Here is a 20,020-nt window from a genome sequence, read left to right on the forward strand (position 1 = left end):
GGGGTTCCCAACCCTGTGCCCGCGGGCGCCATGGCGCCCGCCGAACGATTCGTATGCGCCCGCCTCTCACTATTCCACAGAGACAGAAATTTTTCATAAACATTATTGAAAGGTTGAAGGGGATGGAAATCGAAAGTGCAAATCAAAAGTTTGAGGGGGAGGGGGTGCAAATCGAGAGTTTTGTCCACGGGTGACGGGAAGGGTCGCTACGCCTCTGGAAGGAGTTTGTCGATTTAAAATAGGTGGTGCCCGCCACCCTACCGATATTTTAGAATGTGCTCAAGAGTAAAAAAAGGTTGGGAACCCCTGCAGTAACTTGTTAGTATTTACTGAACTCAGTGACATCAAGCAGACATTTTGTCATGAACAGGTGTACGTACTTTAGTCCAAATTTATGCTTTTAATAGAAAAGTCTAAAATGCTGTTAAAATGAACCTTATTAAAACATCCACAGTCAGATATCATCACTTTTTCCCGTTTGTGCCCAAGACAAATGGGGCAGATAAAGTAGATTTATTTAGTATAAATTCCCTCGCCATATAAGGGGATAATGTTGCCAGCACTATGGCTAGCTACCTTTGTTTCCCTAAAGTATTTCTGGTTAGCAGTGTAGTGCTTTAACGTTAGACCACGCCTTTCCCCCAATCCGATATAAAGTTTTGTTTTATCTATAAACAATAATTTCAATGCATATAAGTGCATGTCAAAAAGTAGAAGTATTATTGTAAATCTGTACCAGTCCTCTCAAGCAAACTGAAAACAAGGAGGTAAGGCAAACTGGCGCTGTAAATTAAATGTGTGGTTACTAATAAAACTGAGAGACCAAAGTTGGCAATTGCTTTTATTTTGTTATTTTTAGTGCATTGAAAAGCTGGTTACTAGGAAGTTTTTTTTATTTAAATATAAATACAGGCTACTTATTTTAGTTTTTCCACTATTGAATAATTTGTTCTAAACGAATTCGACAACACATACAACTAAATATATTTACTTTGAATCAGTGGAGTAGCGAGGTCGGGTGTCACCCGGTGCGGAACTTAATGGTGTCACCCCCCCAGAGGCGTAGCGACCCTTCCCGGGGACAAACTTTCAAGTTTTCGATGTGCATCCCCCCCCCCACACACACTTTCGATTTGCACCCCCCTCAAGTTTTTCTATATATTTTGCTATTTTTTTGCTTTGGTGTCACCCCCCCTAAATGGTGTCACCCGGTGCGGTCCGCCCCCCCGCCCCCCCCCCCCCCCTCGCTACCCCCCTGCTTTGAATCCCTTCTTTATCGGTGATCGACGTTAAGGCTAAGCAATCAGCCGTTAAGAAAACTTTCAGATAGCTGTTATAGCAATAACTAATATTTAATCTGATTTTCCCCCTATTATTATTATTATAATTGAAAGTAATCTTGTGTGTTCTGGTGGGTAAGCACATGCTGGAGTTCGAACCCTCGGACAGATGGGGACAGCTATCCAATCTAGGAGAAAACTCCGAAACAAACAAGAGTGGAGCCCATTAGGCGACATGATTCTAACTCTGGTTTCCTTTCTGGAAGCTCCCGCGACACGCTGATTCACAGCTGGGCATTGAGTCCATCAGCAGTGTGGAAAGATGTCCTAATGCATGGGAAATATCTGGCTCTTCTCATCTTAGAACCCAGGATTTGTAAATGGATTAACGATGCACAATCAACAAATCGTCTATTGACAATGGAGCCAATATTGAAAAAAAATATTTTAAAGGAATTTGTTAATTAAATTTTAATTCGATTAAAAGTGATATATTCTTGCATTGTCATCGGAGATAACCGTATCTGGACAATGAACGTTAAACGATTGGCCACAAACCCAGAAAAAAAACCCATTCAGTAACATAATGAAAATTTTTAAAAAGCTAATAATAATACAAAGTAAACAAAATCATATGTATCTTGAGGTAGGCCGATATATTTAATGTAAGATTGTGATAATAATATCATAGTGATTTTAAAAATATATTTTGTTTACAACAACCTAAAAGGCGATACTAAACAAGAATCCAAGAGTCACTCCTAACCAAATGATAAAAAACACAAGAAAGGAAATCAGGTCAATATGTTTTCCGATTAACTTGTATTTATTTCCCTTGGGTTTTTGTGGATTCTCGTCCTTTGTTTCTACATCTTCAGGTTCTTCACGTTGCAATTTGACATCCTCAAGTTTAGACAAGACATCTGTCAGTGATTGTTTCCCTTGTGGTTTTGTACAATTGCTCATACGTGCAGTTGCAGTTTTTAAGTTGGAAACTTTCTTTAAAGCAGATTTGAAATTTGCCTTTGCTTTCAGATGCGCTACTTCTTTCTAGAATCACGAAAAGTATCAATTAGTGAGTCAATGACTGTTTTTTATTTCATAAGAATTTATATATATATACATATATATATATATATATATATATATATATATATATATATATATATATATATATATATATAATATATTTTATATATATATATATATATATATATATATATATATATATATATATATATATATATATATATATATATATATATATATATATGTGTGTGTATATCAAAACAAAATCTTACCTCTTCTAGGTTGTGTAGAAAGACGATGACGATACTAACGATGACTGTCAACATAGATATGATGAGGAGGATAAAGAGGTAGAGGGTGAGCCTTGGAGTAGATAAAGAGGAGCTGGGCAACATGTTGCTGACGATACTCATGTAGACGGACAGTGCCAGTAGGACTGTGATGCCTGGAAGTATTGTGTTAACATGCCATATTATTGCATCAATAAAAGACAAAAACATAAGTAGATGTCTGCGCTTCCTTAATCTAAATGCACTTAACTGTAAATATAATATACTAGTTTTAGTAATTTAATGCTATAAGTCTAAACGGAGATTTCCTGTGTACAGTCCCCCTGTATAGCTTAGGACAGCAACCCATCTAGGAGAAAACAAAATCCTCCAAAATAAATCAAATTATGCTAACACTGCCTCACTGGCGTATGGCCTTCAATGTGACTGGCCATTGCTCAAGAGTTCCTAGATGAATTCAACGGACGTGTCCTTGAGTCAGGCTATCAACTAGATGGAATCATTTGGCTGTGGTCAGGCATGGAGATGGGTGGGAGCTGTCATGTGACACTTAGTCATGGACACACCACTTTGTGGTGCCCCAGTAACCCCCAATATCGTTAAGGGATTAAACTTTGTATATCTTCAACAACAATGTAAACGTTGACTAAAATAAATATAAATATATCATGTAAAGGTGTATTACGTATGTGAAAGAAATTCTCATGTGATTTACAATTTCATAAAAAATGAAAGAAAATGCTCAATTAACAAACGTCTTTCGACTTTATATAATTCCTAAAATATTACCGTATCCGACCTTCTCCCCTGAGTCTACTGGTATAACAAACACCAAAAGGTTGAGAAATGACAGAAACACAACAGGGAGTATGATGTTTAGGAGTAGAAAGTTTGGTCTTCTCTTCATCATGAACTTAACCTGGTGAATAATTAATACTTGGTAAGGTAAAAATAAAAACGACTCTTTACAAATTCGAGTTATATTTTATGTAAGATTATAACTAAAGAACTTCAAGAAAATGACTTTTAAAAAATAAAATGTGTATTAATTTTGAGCTATAAGGATATAAAAGTATTTAATATTTTTTTTTCCAAAAATTTACAAGTGTGCAATGGAACATGTATAACGGCAGAAATCGATACTTAGACAGAATTTATTATTTTAACCCGAAATGTGCACGTTTCATCCATATTGTGAAGCAACATGTTTGAATAAGTCTTTTAAAGACAGCATTTGGCGATCTATCAAAATAATTGGATCTGAACCTGGTTTCCATCGAACCCAGGGGTTCGGTGAATCAGTCTCCGAGATTCGGCGCGGTCAAGACACACCCGACCCATTTGATTCACGAACGGATTTTGTTATTGCCTACGATATAACTATTAAGAAGAGTTCGGTGAAAGCGCATATAAAACTGGTGGGGTTCGTCATCTCCAAAAAGTGGGGGTTCGGTGCCTCTAAAAAGTGGGGTTCTGTACTTCCAAAAAGTGGGGTCCGGTACCTCCTAAAAGTGCGGTTCGGTACCTCCAAAAAGTGGGGCTCGATAATTCCTAAAAGTGGGGCTCGGTTATTCCTAAAGTGGGGTCTGGTACCTCCAAAAAGTGGGGTTCGGTACCTCCAAAAGGTGGGGCTCGATACTTCCTAAAAGTGGGGCTCGGTTATTCCTAAAGTGGGGTCTGGTACCTCCAAAAAGTGGGGTTCGGTACCTCCAAAAAGTGGGGTTCGGTACCTCCAAAATGTGGGGTCCGGTACCTCCAAAAAGTGGGGTCCGGTACTTCCTAAAAGTTTAACAACCACTGATCAAGATAAAGAGGACCAGTGTTTCTTCCAGACTTTTTTTTTTCGGGGGGGGGGGGGGGGGCACTTGAATTTTTTTTGGGGGGGGGGGGGGCGGTAAACTTTCTTGGGGGGGGGGGCGGACACTGTTAAAAGTATATATTTTCTATATAAATTATATAAATTTCATTTCGTGCGGTTGGGGAGGGGGGGGGGGCGGAAGAGATGCCTGGAAGAAACTCTGAAGAGGACCCACACAAAGCAAACACATAGCCTATGCAAGGCTATTGTTTCTGTCAGCACATATCTCTAATAGTTCGTACGTCGATTTAGTATCTACATCACCACACAATTTTCTCTGTGAACCCACCTCTACTGACGACATGTACACAGATCCCGCGTAGATGACGGTCGCGTTGACCCCAGTGTCCAGTAGCTCCCACTCGCCGTTCTTCGTGAAGTAGCCGACGCCAATTTTTGAGGTGTACGTTTGGAACTTCATTTCCTCGGTTGTGTGAGTCATGGCCATAAACTGGAATGTAAAACCAACAACATTCAAGTATTTAAAAAAAACAACTATATTTATAACATTAAGTGAATCGTTACAAACTGTAATTTAAAACCAATAACATTCACGTACTTAAAAAACTAAATTTGTAACATTAAGTGAATCGCTACAAACTGTAAGGTAAGACCAACAACATTCACGTACTTAAAAAAAACTAAATTTGTAACATTAAGTGAATCGTTACAAACTGTAATGTAAAACCAACAACATTCACGTGCTTAAAAAACTAAATTTGTAACATTAAGGGAATTGTTACAAACTGTAAGGTAAAACCAACAACATTCACGTACTTAAAAAACTAAATTTGTAGCATTAAGTGAATTGTTACAAACTGTAAGGTAAAACCAATGACATTCACGTATTACCCTGAATCTGTAACATGACTGTAACATTATGTAAATCGCCTTATGCTTAATATCTAAGTTGTGGGGTGGTGTGGCGTAGCGGTAGAGCGCTATAATGCTAATCCGAAGGTCTCGAGTTCGATTCCGGGTTCAAATCATTAAAACCTTCCTGCGTCTGATAGATACCTAGGTTAGGAAAAGTAAAGGCGGCTAGGCATACTGCTGACCAAACTATCTCTTCATACGCCGAGCTCATAGAAACACTTGCCCCTTGGTGTGACAAGAAAGGTAAGAGTTAGCCTGATGTTATAATATAACATTAATTGCAGTTATACTACAATTAAAATATCGCCTACAGTCCAGTAGCTATAACAAAGCGAATAACTTACTTGTATGGTGCAGGTCTGCTGGTCGAATGGGTAGTCTGTTAATTCCAGCTCACATGAAATGGGGAACAAAGAGCCAGGTATCCAAACCGCTGAACCATCGCTGATAACCGTTACAGGGCTGAAACATTCGGACATTTATGGCATGGTACAGTGTTTAGCATGTATCTACATATATAATTCTCTTCATGGAGACCATACGAGACACCACGCAGCTTAGCCACCACACTCATCCCCACCTGTCAGGTGAGCTGTGGTACACCCCGAATGTTTACAATAGTAGGGCCGGTTCGAATAAGTGACGGCTATTAGGGGCAGATAATTTAGTTTTTAAACGATTTGAAGCTAAGGGGAGATAATAAGTTCTGCTTGATATTTCCATTATCGTCTGTAAACGGCAGGGGGGTGGTAGTGTCGAATTTACAAATTATGAATTGTTGATAAGTAGAAAATAAAACAGCTAGATAGCGGCGTATGCTACGTCTCGGGTCAGCTCGTTACAAATACACTACCGCGGTACATTTACTACATTTTCTTCGTTCTTAATTGTGAAGTGTGGACTGGATTTACTCCAACACAATTAGATAGTACGTGTCAAAATGTGATGTGCTTTTAGGCCGTAGACTCTAATTTCAGTCTACTGTTCTATTTGAATTTGCTTCCATAGCCTTTGTATATATTTACATACTGCAAAGCCCAGTGTTTCGAACTCGGGACTTTTCGCTTTAGCAGCCACAATCTTTATCGAACAGAGCACGCCGACTCCATACATTTACAAAGCATTAGATATAGAATTTATATTTTTTATCGCTAATTAAAATTACACTCTTCTTGTACAACTTTGCACATATACCTATTCTTTAACGCTCATCTACATAGCAAGTGCACAGAAATAGCTCTTGTAAATGAAAAATATTAATTTTGGAGTTATATCTCATCGTAAACTATTTTCTCAAGTTTTTCAATTGCTTTCTAAAACAGAAAGTTATAAGTTTGTTCTCTATTAATGTACCCAAATGATTCTCTTCTGTAGTTTCACACACTCACCTAAAGTCCCTATATTAACCACTAACTAACATCAAGACTTATTTCTAAACCAGTAATTTCTCACCTAAGATCTTACTATCAACCATGCACAAGCCCAAAGTCTTGCTATCAACTAATAGCTAATATTTAACTTGTACTTAACTAAAGTCTCACTATCCACCACCTACCCACCTGATATCATCCTTGAATGGATCTCTGTCCTGTAGTGTGTTCATCACGACAACACGAGGTCTCCAGATGTCTTCTGGGACCGGATGTATAAATCTTTGACCACCGTACTGGGTGGAGTTCCAGACCAGGATCTAAACACGGATATCAATGACACAATATACAGGGTATAAAACATCACTAGCTATTTATACAAGAGAGTGGGTATATAACCATGAGGTAAAAACTTTAAGGGCAATAAACAAGCTTACGTACAATAACATCGTGCGATAGTTACATGTAATCTATGCCTAGACAAATTTAAGTGGTTTGTTTGTTTGTTTGCTTGTCTGTCCTTTATGCATCCTATACAAACTTTGTGCGTATTATAGCTCGGAAAAAAGTTACTTTATATAGGAAATTAATTAATTCTTATAAATTAATTAAGTATCCACTTAATTCAAATGTTACTTCATATTTAATAGTCATCGGATCTTGTCCTACGTGACAACTTTTAAAAAATTGGTCTGTTAGAAGTGGTCGAAATTTTGCTCGACAGTTTCGTTCCAAAATAATAATATCACAAACGACAGAGAAAGCAATTTTAAAAAATAGCTAGTAAAAATACCTCATCTTTCCAAATGAAAGTAACAAAACCATTGCAGGTAAAACTCTGCTGGATGTCGTTAAGTTCCACAATAGACAGGAGTTCAAATCCCACGAGAACGTCTAGAACAGCCGACTGGTTCAGTATTGGTCTAAGATTCCGATTATAATTCGAGCTGCTTAGTTTTTCATTTAAAAAATCCAGAGAGGTAGAATAGTCGTGTCCTAAAGATCTATGAACTAGCAGGAGAAATATCAACACGGTAAAGAGAGAGAATAGCATTCGTGTTGAACACATTACGACTATTTACACAGCTGGGTTATACACACTACACTATCGCAAGCGCTATATCCAACTGTAGTTCATATCGTTCAGCCTCAGTGGTTACAGGAATATATATCGCTGTCAATGTTGGTGCACTTCAGTCTGTGCTTGTTCATTCATGTGTGTCGTGTTTTGGGCCAACACAGAGTAAACACACGGTAACAGTCATAGTCACTGGGTCTAAATCGAGTGCACACCGGTTGCATCGTCATAGGTTCATTCTAGACATTCCTGACTAACCCTTAACTAAATATTACTAGCGTGTATGCGTGCTTTGTCATTCACGGCTAAATATACGAGTGTGGGAGTTTAAGTAGATAAATTTAGGTCTGGTTCAATAACCCACGGCTCATAGGCAGCAACATACTGAACATATAACCCGAATATTAATATTGCTCTTTAAGCATCATTCCTCCCTTAATTAAGATTAAATGTCAAGGTTCTTTGTTGTAGTTGACCGGGCACCATCATCCAATGTTATGAACACATTTTTTTTTACCGTACCCTGCCAAGTCAACTGATTATTATTGACATGACTCAGGTATACGTTATCGATGATTGAACGCGGTAACCTCAAATAGACTTTTGACAGGTGAAAAATTAGAGCGTGTGAACTTTAGTCCACATTTATGCTTGAATTTGTAAAGATCTATAGGACAATTTTGGCGTAGAGTTAGAGCTTTAGACAGCTAACCCCAAGGTCCGGAGTTCGAATTCGGGTACAGGTCCGTTGGTCCACACAGCTCTGATGGGTACCAAACTCGCGTTAAGGCGGCTGGACTTTAAGCTAATAACACTATCCCTTATTTGCCGAGGTCACAGAAACTGGTGAATCTACTTCACTTGCCCTATGACAAGTATAGTTAGTCTGTATTACCACGGCATATGAGGAGATATTGTGGTCAGCACTACGTCCAGCCGCCTTTCTCAAAAGCGAGTCGGTTACCCAATAGAACTGCCACTTGGCTTTACTGACAAACTTATGTGTTTTCTACTTCGATTTAGTCGCACCAAAATAAAAACTGTTAAGGGACAGTGACTGGTAAAATACTCCCCACGCCTTTTAAAATGGGGAGCCGTGTTTTTTTTTCAAATTTGATAACAGGAAGGAATCACGCCGACAAGTGTATACATATATTAATAGCTGTTCCTCCTTAGAATTTTTTCATAATCGGGCTGCAAAAATCAATTTTCATAGAAATCATAGAAATTGTGATTACGTCACAACTTTGACAATACTGAAGTTAGTCGTATTGCTGTTCAAAATATTTATATGCTAATTAAGGAAACTGTTAGGTAAATAATTCACTGCTTTTTAATTCTAAGTGAAAAAAATACATTGAAAGTGTATAAAAGTAGATTTAATTAATTAGTAAGGCAACTTAAAAATCTAGAGAAGAATATATACTTTGCATGATTACATAACATTCATGATGGAAGAAATTGTGATCATTAAAACATCTAACAGTACGATCGGAAGTATCTATTGGATTGGATTATATAGTACTGTATGCAAAAAAAGGTAGAGTTGGTAGTTATGTAGTTTATAGAGCTTTTTAAAGGCTAAAAGAATGCCCGAATATACAAATATACAGACCATAAGAAACAAAAACATTACCTACAGTAATATATATATATATATATATATATATATATATATATATATATATATATATATATATATATATATATATATAGTTATATATATATATATATATGCAATAAACATTACAGTAAAAACAATTTTAAAGTCGTACATTATTCAATAGTGCCAAATCTTAAATAAGTAAATACAACACCACTATTTAAACTACATAAAAAATTTATTAATATACAAAGTTTGTCTTCCCTGCCGCGGAGTGCCGGCGCCATGTTATTTAGCACCCTAGGCAAAACTCATTAAAAGCGACCCCCCCCCTGCAATTTTTTTCGTGCCCCCGTATTATTAGAGGCGTAGCGACTCTTCCCGGCGCCCGGGGACAAACTTTCGATTTGCACTCCCCCTCAAACTTTCGACTTGCACCCCCCTCTCAACTTTTCAATTTGTTTTTCCAACCCATTTTGGCGCCCTCCCCCCCCCCCCTACGGACAGCGCCCTATGCGACCGCCTAGTTCGCCTTATAGGTAGCGCCGGCCCTGCTAGCGCGGAGTTTTCAACACAAATCTTAGTAATACATCTGATTAGCAATTGTAGCTTTTGGAAAATAAATTAAAACTTAATCAGGGAATAGAATATGCAACATCTATAGGCAACAACATTCTTATCAAGAAAGTGCTAATATATCACCGTACTAAAAATACGACACATAATTTTTTTTATAAAGACATTGATTATAAAATGTGGTAATTAAAAAGAAAAACAAGTTAAAATGTAATTAAAGATAGAACTAAAATTATAGCCCTAATTTTGTCATCTAAAAATGTATTATATACTCAATTTTGACTAAGCTCAGAAAATCATTTCTGTTTTAAAAAAATGCATTTACATAATTCAAAGTTTGGGGGAGGGGGTGTGATTAGGTCTTATAAAGTACTAAAAGTAGGACTCTATAATAAAGCAAATCGTCTGTAATTACCTGACATAAATAGTTCTTAATTAAAATCTAATGGAAGAAAACAGCAAAAGTCACCCAATTAAAACAAATACAACTTTAAGATGACTACGGGTAAATTATGTACAACTTATTTCAAAACTTTAAAAAATCTAAACTTATGTGCATCAACATTTTAATAAATACACATTTTGTTTTCGAGGTATTTGTTGCAATTTGAAAGGGCATGTAAATCATTTTGCGTCATTTTAACTGACATTTACAGAGCAAACACTAAAAAGCAATGCTGAACAGGAATCCGAATGTCACACCTAACCAAATGACGAAAAACACGAGAAAAGAAATCAGGTCGATATGTTTTCCAATTAGCCTGTATTTATTCTCCATAGTCTTTGGCGAGTTATGGTTCTTGGTTTGTCTATCTTCTGGGTCTACTTGCTGCAAGTTGATATCTTCAACGTGAGACTGTGCGTCCATTATCGGTTGTTGCCCTCGAGGATACGGTACGTTGACTGCCAGTCTTTTCGTGGAGTTGGAGGCCGTTTTGAAGTTGGTGAAATAATGCAAAGCAGATCTGAAATTCGCTTTTGCTTTCAGATGCGCTACTTCCTTCTAAACGAGCAGAAAATATGAACTAGTAACAAAATGATGGTTTAACTTTTTTGTATAGTATACAGGCAATTAAAAAAATAATTTGATGCATTATATATATATATATATATATATATATATATATATATATATATATATATATATATATATATATATTAAATGCATATACGTATGTACCTATGCATATCTACTTACACAAAATACATCAGAAGAAAAACTTACCTCCTCTAGGTTGTCGATAAAGACAATAACGATACTGTCAATGACAGTGAGCATAGAGAAGATAAGGAGGATGAAGAGGTAGAGGGTGAGTCTGGGAGTAGATAAAGAGGAGCTGGGCAACATGTTGCTGACGATACTCATGTAGACGGTCAGTGCCAGTAAGACTGTGATACCTGGAAGTATAGTCACAGCAGGGCCTTTAGTATTAGGAACAGTAAGATTTATACAGTCGGTAGGAGGTTTGATAAATCTGATTTCCCCTTATGCTGCTGTATTGTACCGAACGTGTAAGGGATCTTTAATTCAATAACAGAAAGTCTATAGAATCTAAATTCTGGAGGATTCACGTCCTAAAAATGATACTATTGTCTTATATATACTATATGTGTCTTTGATTTGTGCTATAATTTACACTTAATATTAATGGCTCCACTTATTCCTTTGGGCACCTGAATAGTAAATTACTGCAGCCACATTCCACCGGGTTTGATCCCCTCTTTTTTATGCGCCCACATAAACCTGGTAGCCCTTGCCTTATATTCTACATTCCTTACCTAGGATATTTTCGACCGGCCTGCTTTCCTTTTCCCCTGGGAATTCCAGTCTAACGATTTCTTCCCGTTAAATAAATAAGGGTAGAAATCCTAGTTTAAATTATGCTACATTAAATCCATGCAGAAAAGAAGACAATCTTTTAAAATATAACCAATTTTAACAACTTGCCGTATCCGATTTTCTCCCCTGAGTCTACGGGTATAACAAACACCATAAGATTGAGAAATGACAGCAACACCACAGGGAGTATGATGTTTAGGAGTAGAAAGTCTGGTCTTCTCTTCATCACAAACGTCAGCTGGGGAACAATAAATAATACAACAAAATACTGCTAAAGCTGGCTTATTTTAGTAAAGAATATCAATATTGAAGTGAAGTTACTAAGGCTGATCCAACTACTTTATTAATAACCCCATCAATACATTCAAATACCAACGAAGCGAGGCAAATGACTACAGGACAAAAAGTGAACACCACTCAGATATTCTCTATGTTTTAGTGCGTGTATTGTCGCATACCTAGCACTAGCTGCAACCCCTTAAACAAGTAATGCTATGAAAAATTAACTACAAATCGGTTTTTTCGTACGATATTAAAAACAACCAGTAACAAAACAACCCGTAACAAAATTACCCGTAATAAAACTACCCGTAATAAAACTATGCGTAATAGAACTACCCGTAATAAAACTAACCGTAACAAAACTACCCGTAATAAAACTACCCGTAATAAAATTAACCGTAACAAAACTACCCGTAATAAAATTACCCGTAATAAAACTACCCGTAATAAAACTACCCGTAATAAAACTACCCGTAATAAAACTACACCTAATAAAGCTACCCGTAATAAAACTACCCGTAATAAAATTACCCGTAGCAAAACTACCCGTAACAAAACAACCCGTAACAAAACTACCCGTAACAAAACTACTCGTTACAAAACTACCCGTAACAAAGCTACCCGTAATAAAACTACCCGTAACAAAACTACCCGTAACAAAACTACCCGTAACAAAACTACCCGTAACAAAACTACCCGTAACAAAACTACCCGTAACAAAACGACCCTGCTCTTGAGCACATCCCTACAAAGGCGCCGACAAAAAAAAAATAAACCCGCCCAATAGACGTCAAATGGAAATAAGCATTGAAAAATGAACACAGTTAATAACGGCGCCAAATAATAGGGCTCTTGTCAACTCAGTCTCGAAAGAAAACTCCTCCTGTGAATAGGCTCACGACACAAAGGCTCTAGTCATACGGATCCCGATAAAAAGTATCCCGGTTAAACCGTTACATATTTATTGAGGCTAAAAATCGAAAGGTTGAGGGGGGGGGGTGCAAATCGAAAGTTGGTCCCCGGGTTATATACTGCTGGAAAAAATTTGAACCCCACCCCCATGAGACGATCCCGGCTACGCTACTGGTTTAGAGAAATGCTAAAAATAACGATGATAGATTTGTACTGTGAATGTTAAGTGATGTCGTATTGATGTAGTCTGGCTTTTCGTTACTTTCAACTACAAGAAAAAAAAAGACTATACATTTATTTAAACTAAGCGATGTTATTTATTGACGAAGTTTTTACATTTGTAATTATAATTCACCATATGTTATAATTCCCCCCCCCCCCCCCCAAAAAAAAACTACTCGAAAACGTTTAAACTCAGTTAAATTCTACAACGTTATGAATGTTACGGGACGATGAACTATTAGCAAAATTATTGATAAAAAAACATCAATATATATTTGTACCGAAACATTGATGAACACACTTTACTATTGGCAACCAATGAAACAAATACTACTGATCCATTTATTGATTGAACCTTCGGGCGCCACCCATAAAATATTAACGAATAAACACGCACCAAGAGCGCTATCAGCAAATTAATTACTCTGTCAGATCACACACCTCGATTGATGACATAAATATAGCTCCGGTTTTGAGAATGGTCGTGTTCATCCCAGTGTCAACCAGTTCACATGCGCCGTTCTTGGTGAAAAAGTTTAGGCCAACTCTCGGCGACATCACGTAGAATCTCATCTCGTCGTACGAGAGTGTCATGGCCGTTAACTTGGGAAAACAAAATTGACAGATTTAACCTTTTTACGTTTCGTTTTTAGAATAGCATTAGGTGTGTCATCAACCCTTGTTGGCTAAACCGAAAAGATCGACTTCGCACCCCTATGTAGAAAAGGTTTCGATAGAAGCAACCCTTTTATAGTTTTGTAGTTTGTTCTTGGATGATCAAATGCTATGTAAGGGAATCCAAAAAGAACGGCTCAAATCGTTATAATATTTTAATGGGTTGGAAGAAACTTCAGGTAATATTACAGTTACGATTTATGAAGAACAATGAAATCAAATATACTCAATTACGTTACAACCTAAATTGTGTGTGTACATAACTATCTAATCTATAGCTAAAGATTACCAATAATCTTTAGGCTACCACCAATTTTGCGTATTTAGATTACCCGAGCTGCGTTTTTATATCCCCACTTAATGTTACCACCTTCCCTAATTGTTTACATTATCACCAGAGTAACCTGTTTACATTACCACTTTTCCTATTTTCCTACGTCTTTACTTAACCATCTGAGATATGTGTTTACATTACCTCCTAACCGATATCTTTAAATTACCATCTGAGCTAATTGTTCACATTACCACTACACCTACATCATTAGGCTAGCATAAAACAAGTTACTCAAGATAGACCTGAAGGCCGAGTTATCTAACTTAAGTCCGCACAGATGTAGTCGGACAAGATACACTGAATACAAATTATTCAGGCCCTTGGCTCTACAATGTGCATAGAGGACTATATTTTACATCGCCTTACAGACCATATTCCATCTTACAGCCTATACTTTATACCACCTTACATACCATATTCCATCTTACAGCCTATATTTTATACCACCTTACATGCCATATTTCATCTTACAGCCTATATTTTATACCACCTTATATACCATATTCCATCTTACAGCCTATATTTTATACCACCTTACATACCATATTCCATCTTACAGCCTATATTTTATACCATCTTACATACCATCTTACAGCCTATATTTTATACCACCTTACATACCATATTCCATCTTACAGCCTATATTTTATACCACCTTACATACCATATTCCATCTTACAGCCTATATTTTATACCACCTTACATACCATATTCCATCTTACAGCCTATATTTTATACCACCTTACATACCATCTTACAGCCTATATTTTATACCACCTTACATACCATATTCCATCTTACAGCCTATATTTTATACCACCTTACATACAATATTCCATCTTACAGCCTATATTTTATACCACCTTACATACAATATTCCATCTTACCTGTATTTTGCAGGTCTGGTGGTCAAACGGGAAGTCCGTCAGATCAAGCTCACAAGAGATGGTAAACAACGACCCTGGTATCCAGGAAACGAAGCCATTGTATTTGACAAACACTGGACTGGAAATGTTTTGTTTTACATTGTCGGAGATTCATAGCAGTCAATGTATTGTTTCTTCGTAGTAAATACAAAACCATTGGATTTTTTTAAAAAAGTAGAAATATGCTGCAACTAAATATCTCTAAAGCTAACACCAAAATAAAAACCATATTATGCATGTTTATGTGCATGCAATGAATCCATCAGTTAACAGCCTTTATTCTGTAAACACGAATGTATAAAATCACACTTAACAACTCAGGTTGCATGAAAACCATTTTCAGACCATGATTGGACACGTTAACATACTGTATACATTTATTCGCCCAAAAAGTAAATAAAATATGTAAACAATTCTACTTTTCTTTATTAGGATATCAAGTTTGAATGTTTGAATCTCATACTTGTTTCTATAAATTGTGTACATGATGAAGAGAATTGTACTAAATAAACATTATTTTCTGAAGTTAATACGGTAAATTGTACGTACAAAAGTAGCATTGTACATAGTCTAATTCCTGGTTCATGTGCTAAGTTTTAGACTTGTACATTAATAGACTATCAAGCTTTTAAGATGTGAATTTTGAAGTAAGTGTAGAAATGATACATTTACTAAACATGGAAAGAAGGTTTGAAATGCACTGTAAGAAAACTCTTTCAGAAAGCTATAAAATACGTTCTCTTTAATAAAAAATTACATTTTAATAATTCACTGCAAGCTATATTTTGTATTAAGTTTTAAAATTATATTTCTAAATAGCAAATAACAGTGGCGTAGCCAGGAATTGGTCATGGGAGGGGTTCAAAAATGATTCCATACGTATATAATTATATATATATATATATAATTATATACGTATGGAATATATATATATATATATATATATATATATATATATATATATATATATATATATATATATATATATATATATATATATATATATATGTATGGGAACAGGACATTACCCCCCCAATTACCCCCCGGACATTCCCCCCCCCCTATTTACCCCCCGGAGCAATTACCCCCTGTCAATTACCCCCGCCCAGTAGGACATTACCCCCCCCCCCTCCCCCCCCCCCCGGACAGGGTTAGGGCTAGGGTTAGGGTTAGGGCTAGGTTTAGGGTTAGGGTTAGAGCTAGGTTAAGGGTTAGGGTTAGGGTTAGAGCTAGGTTAAGGGCTAGGGTTAGGGCTAGGGTTAGGTTTAGGGTTAGGGTTAGGGTCAGTATTAGGGTTAGGGCTAGGGTTAGGGCTAGGGTTAAGGTTAGGGTTAGGGCTAGGGCTAGAGTTAGTGTTAGAGCTAGGGTAAGGGTTAGGGTTGTGTCTAGTTTTGGTTTTGTGTGAAGTTTTAGGCTAAGGTGGATGCTTAGGTTTTGGTCTTTTTCTTAAGGTTTGGATTAAAGTAGTATATAGGTATAGAACTCTAGTTAGAGTTAGGATTCTAACTTGAGAGGGGGGGGGGGGGTAATTCCCCCGGGGGGTATTTGAGAGGGGGGTAATTGGCAGGGGGTAAATGCGGGGGGGGGGGATGTCCGGGGGGGTGTAATTTCCGGGGGGGGGGGTAGTGTCTTGTAGCCATATATGACTATATATATATATATAAATATATATATATATATATATATATATAGGGATCGGGGTCCATGGGAGGTTTTATAATCCCCCTAAGCCCTCCTTACCTACGCCACTAGCAAATAATGTATACAGAAAATGAAAACAATAACTCCTGGTTATGAATTCACATATTTATAAATCAAGTGTTATTGTAAGAACAGCTATTAACATACCAGACTAAATTATAGCCTGTATAATAGTCTATAGAGCCTAATTCAAAGCTCATAGAATTCTTAATCCTTAGTTAAGTTTAAAGTTTGTAAATATCTACTTGGTTGCGTTGATAAAAATAGAGCATTATTAAAGTAACAGGGTATTGTTTTAGGGCAAATACATTACAGAAATAGAGTATTCTTGGCTCAAAGAGTCACTGGCCAACAATTTCCCCCTCCCTGACCCTCCCCTCCCGTCCCTTCCATTCCACTGCTCACTGATGCGTAAACATCCAATGAGCCATAAATTACTAGTGTTAACTCAAGCATATCAAAACAGTTAATTATTAGGGTTTCGGTGCAGGCCTATTTTAGGAGTAATCTGATCACCACCGTGTGACAGATATTTACATCAGTTAGTAGTAGGTCCTACACTGTTTCTACATAGATCAAATGTCACTAACATATGTGTACTAACAAAGGTCACCAGTATATGTGTAGTAACAAAGGTCAATAGTATATGTGTAGTAGCAAATTAATGTTTCTTCCAATGCCACTAACAAGTTTATAGTTGCAAGTGTCACTATCACATTCGTAGTACCAAATATCACTTACAAATGTATAGTTGCAAATGTTACTAACACATTTATAGTAGCAAATATCACTAAACCACGTGTAGTAGCAAATATCACTAAACCATGTGTAGTAGCAAATATCATTAAACCATGTGTAGTAGCAAATATCACTAATATAGTGTAGCTAACAGTCTGAAGTATCATGTACCCTACAAACTGAGCATACAATGGTAGAACAGGATTACTAACTGGCCATTGGTTGAATTAGAGAGCTGGGTAAAGGAGGAGTGGTAGAGGACATTCGTGCTTTCTTAAAACAGACAAAAGTTCATTACGCACAGTTTTAACTCATTTTAAAACTGACTAAACAATTTTTAGCTACAATAACAATCACAATACACTGTAAAGATTCTTCAGAATTTCGAACTTGAGAGAGTAAGTAGATGATGATCTACTAATTTAAAGCATATATTCCAGATAAAGTAAACAGTCTATTGTTTTATTTAGTAACAAGATGGCTGCTCTGCCAAAGTTATTAGACGACAGCCTATCGTAAAGTTTTAAGGTTTACTGTGCACTAATGCGATTGGTCAATAGTTTCAATGAATTCCCTCCCAGTCGCTCTCCACAAAGTCAACACTATCCAATTAATTAAAAGCTAAGATCGATATAAATATAAAATAAAACAGTGCAAGTCGTTTACATGTCAAGTTACAGCTAACAACTTGTACTGACTCATACAGTCTCCGTATAAATTCGCATACAGTCTCACTACCATACACCCCCACCTGATATCATCCTTGAAGGGATCTCTGTCCTGTAGTGTGTTCATCACGACAACACGAGGTCTCCAGATGTCCTCTGGGACCGGATGTATAAATCTTTGACCACCGTACTGGGTGGAGTTCCAGACCAAGAGCTGAACACGGAAATCATTTAGAATAGTACCATGCGCGTATAAAATTTCAACATATACATTATACTTTTCATACATACATAAGAAATTATTGATATTAGTACAATTTTATATAACCCCATCATAAAAAGCTTTGATATTGTATTAGATATCTTACAAAAATTAAAATGCAATTATCTTTGATAGAGTAACGTAATAATTTAATGTCGAACGTTGAATATACAAACATGTTTTTAAATGTGTTAGAAAGTTGTTGGAAAACTAAAGCAACTTCAGAATATAGTGAAGAGTTTATATATTTAATAGCAAAATCGTGTGTCGTTGAATACAATTATTACATATAGCTTTAATAGCTATTCTTGAACAAAATGCTTAAAAAATCTTTACTTGGGAAAACAAAATGGCAAGGTGTAAAGAAAAGCAACTTAAACACATTTGTAGCATCAGCGTTTAATATTTCAATGCAAATAGTGTATCACGCTATAACACATCAGATATAGCTTTCATTACTTTACATTAACATATTTTACAAATGTTTTGCTTAGAAATTACCTTAACCCGAAAACTTAATGTTATTTTAACTTTCATCAGGCTTTTAAATGTCGACATTTATTTAGTTTTTTCTATAAAAAATTACACCTTTTCTACAACAACCGGTTAAAAATAGGTCCCTACCTCATCTGTCCAGTAAAAAGCCAGAAAACCGTTGCAGGTAAAGCTCTGCTGGACATCATTAAGCTCCACTATAGACAGGAGCTCAAATGACACATTAACCTCTAGAATACGAGACTGGTTTAGTAATGGTCTCACTTTAGAATTATAATTCGAGCCACTAAGTTTTTCATTAAATAAATCCAATGTAGTAGAATACTCCTGTTCTACTGATCCATATACTTTAAGTAGAAGTATCAACACAGTGAAGACGGTGTTGATCCTTTGTGTAGTAAACATCACGTCTATTTACACACGTTAACTAATGTCACTAACAGCGAAAGTTATGGTCGATAGCGTTCAGCTTCAATGTTTAGCCGGTGGTGTACGGCAGTCATTGATCATTGAGGTGTGGCGGTGATGAGGCCAACACGGACCTCTCAGACGATGTCAAAAATATCCGGCGCATTAAAAAACTACTTGTGCTGTCGGGTATTCCTCGCGGGTTTATTTCAGTTAATCCTTGACTTAATCCTAACTAAACAACAATGTTTATGTATGAGTGTCCTTGATAACCACATATGCAAATCTGCGTGTTTATAATGCACTTAGAGTAAAACAGAAGTAAAGTAGCTTTCAAACGTAAGTATTTGCAAATGAATTAGAGTTCGCGTGCTTCTGCAATCAAGACATTAAATGCTTGAAATGAGTAATTACAGTTATTTTACTGCTATTTTAGTTACTGTCTATATAATATTTTACTGTAGATCTCCATTTATTGTCTATAGATCATTTTACTGTAAAACTTCATTTACTAGAATATAGTATATGTTGAAGTAAATCTTCATTTATTGTCATCAGAATACTTTAAATCTTCACCTACTGTCTGTAGAATTTTTT

The 20,020-nt window shown here is 36.4% G+C and overlaps 2 protein-coding genes across 2 annotated transcripts; both read right to left on the reverse strand.

Annotated features, from left to right (window-relative positions):
- Positions 1-1,564: 1,564 nt before the first annotated feature.
- On the reverse strand, positions 1,565-7,795 carry LOC131942997 (acetylcholine receptor subunit beta-like 1). Its single transcript, XM_059303004.1, has 8 exons — positions 7,497-7,795; positions 6,893-7,023; positions 5,678-5,795; positions 4,747-4,908; positions 3,389-3,518; positions 2,582-2,754; positions 2,101-2,330; positions 1,565-1,691 (listed from the first exon to the last, which is right to left on the reverse strand). Exons 1-8 carry the CDS (start codon positions 7,770-7,772, stop codon positions 1,565-1,567), a joined length of 1,347 nt encoding a protein of 448 aa, XP_059158987.1. The 5' UTR covers positions 7,773-7,795.
- A 2,829-nt stretch (positions 7,796-10,624) lies between these two features.
- On the reverse strand, positions 10,625-19,420 carry LOC131942998 (acetylcholine receptor subunit delta-like). Its single transcript, XM_059303005.1, has 6 exons — positions 19,145-19,420; positions 18,342-18,472; positions 15,113-15,230; positions 11,909-12,038; positions 11,186-11,358; positions 10,625-10,963 (listed from the first exon to the last, which is right to left on the reverse strand). The coding sequence occupies exons 1-6, from the start codon at positions 19,418-19,420 to the stop codon at positions 10,625-10,627; spliced, it is 1,167 nt and encodes a 388-aa protein (XP_059158988.1).
- Positions 19,421-20,020: the final 600 nt, after the last annotated feature.

Source organism: Physella acuta, unplaced genomic scaffold, assembly GCF_028476545.2.
Source record: "Physella acuta isolate Inbredline_101_S28 unplaced genomic scaffold, ASM2847654v3 ptg000438l, whole genome shotgun sequence".
NCBI lineage: Eukaryota > Metazoa > Mollusca > Gastropoda > Physidae > Physella > Physella acuta.

What these genes read in the sequence shown, in the direction of transcription:
- LOC131942998 (XM_059303005.1), bottom strand. Translation starts at nt 19,420, where the DNA reads ATGTTTACTACACAAAGGATCAACACCGTCTTCACTGTGTTGATACTT. An exon ending in CTTTTTACTGGACAGATGAG is followed by an intron (nt 18,473 to 19,144) that starts GTAGGGACCTAT and finishes TTCCGTGTTCAG; the next exon opens with CTCTTGGTCTGGAACTCCAC. An exon ending in AGGGGAGAAAATCGGATACG is followed by an intron (nt 11,359 to 11,908) that starts GCAAGTTGTTAA and finishes CTATACTTCCAG; the next exon opens with GTATCACAGTCTTACTGGCA.
- LOC131942997 (XM_059303004.1), bottom strand. Translation starts at nt 7,772, where the DNA reads ATGTGTTCAACACGAATGCTATTCTCTCTCTTTACCGTGTTGATATTT. An exon ending in CCATTCAAGGATGATATCAG is followed by an intron (nt 5,796 to 6,892) that starts GTGGGTAGGTGG and finishes CGAATGTTTCAG; the next exon opens with CCCTGTAACGGTTATCAGCG. An exon ending in AGGGGAGAAGGTCGGATACG is followed by an intron (nt 2,755 to 3,388) that starts GTAATATTTTAG and finishes CAATACTTCCAG; the next exon opens with GCATCACAGTCCTACTGGCA.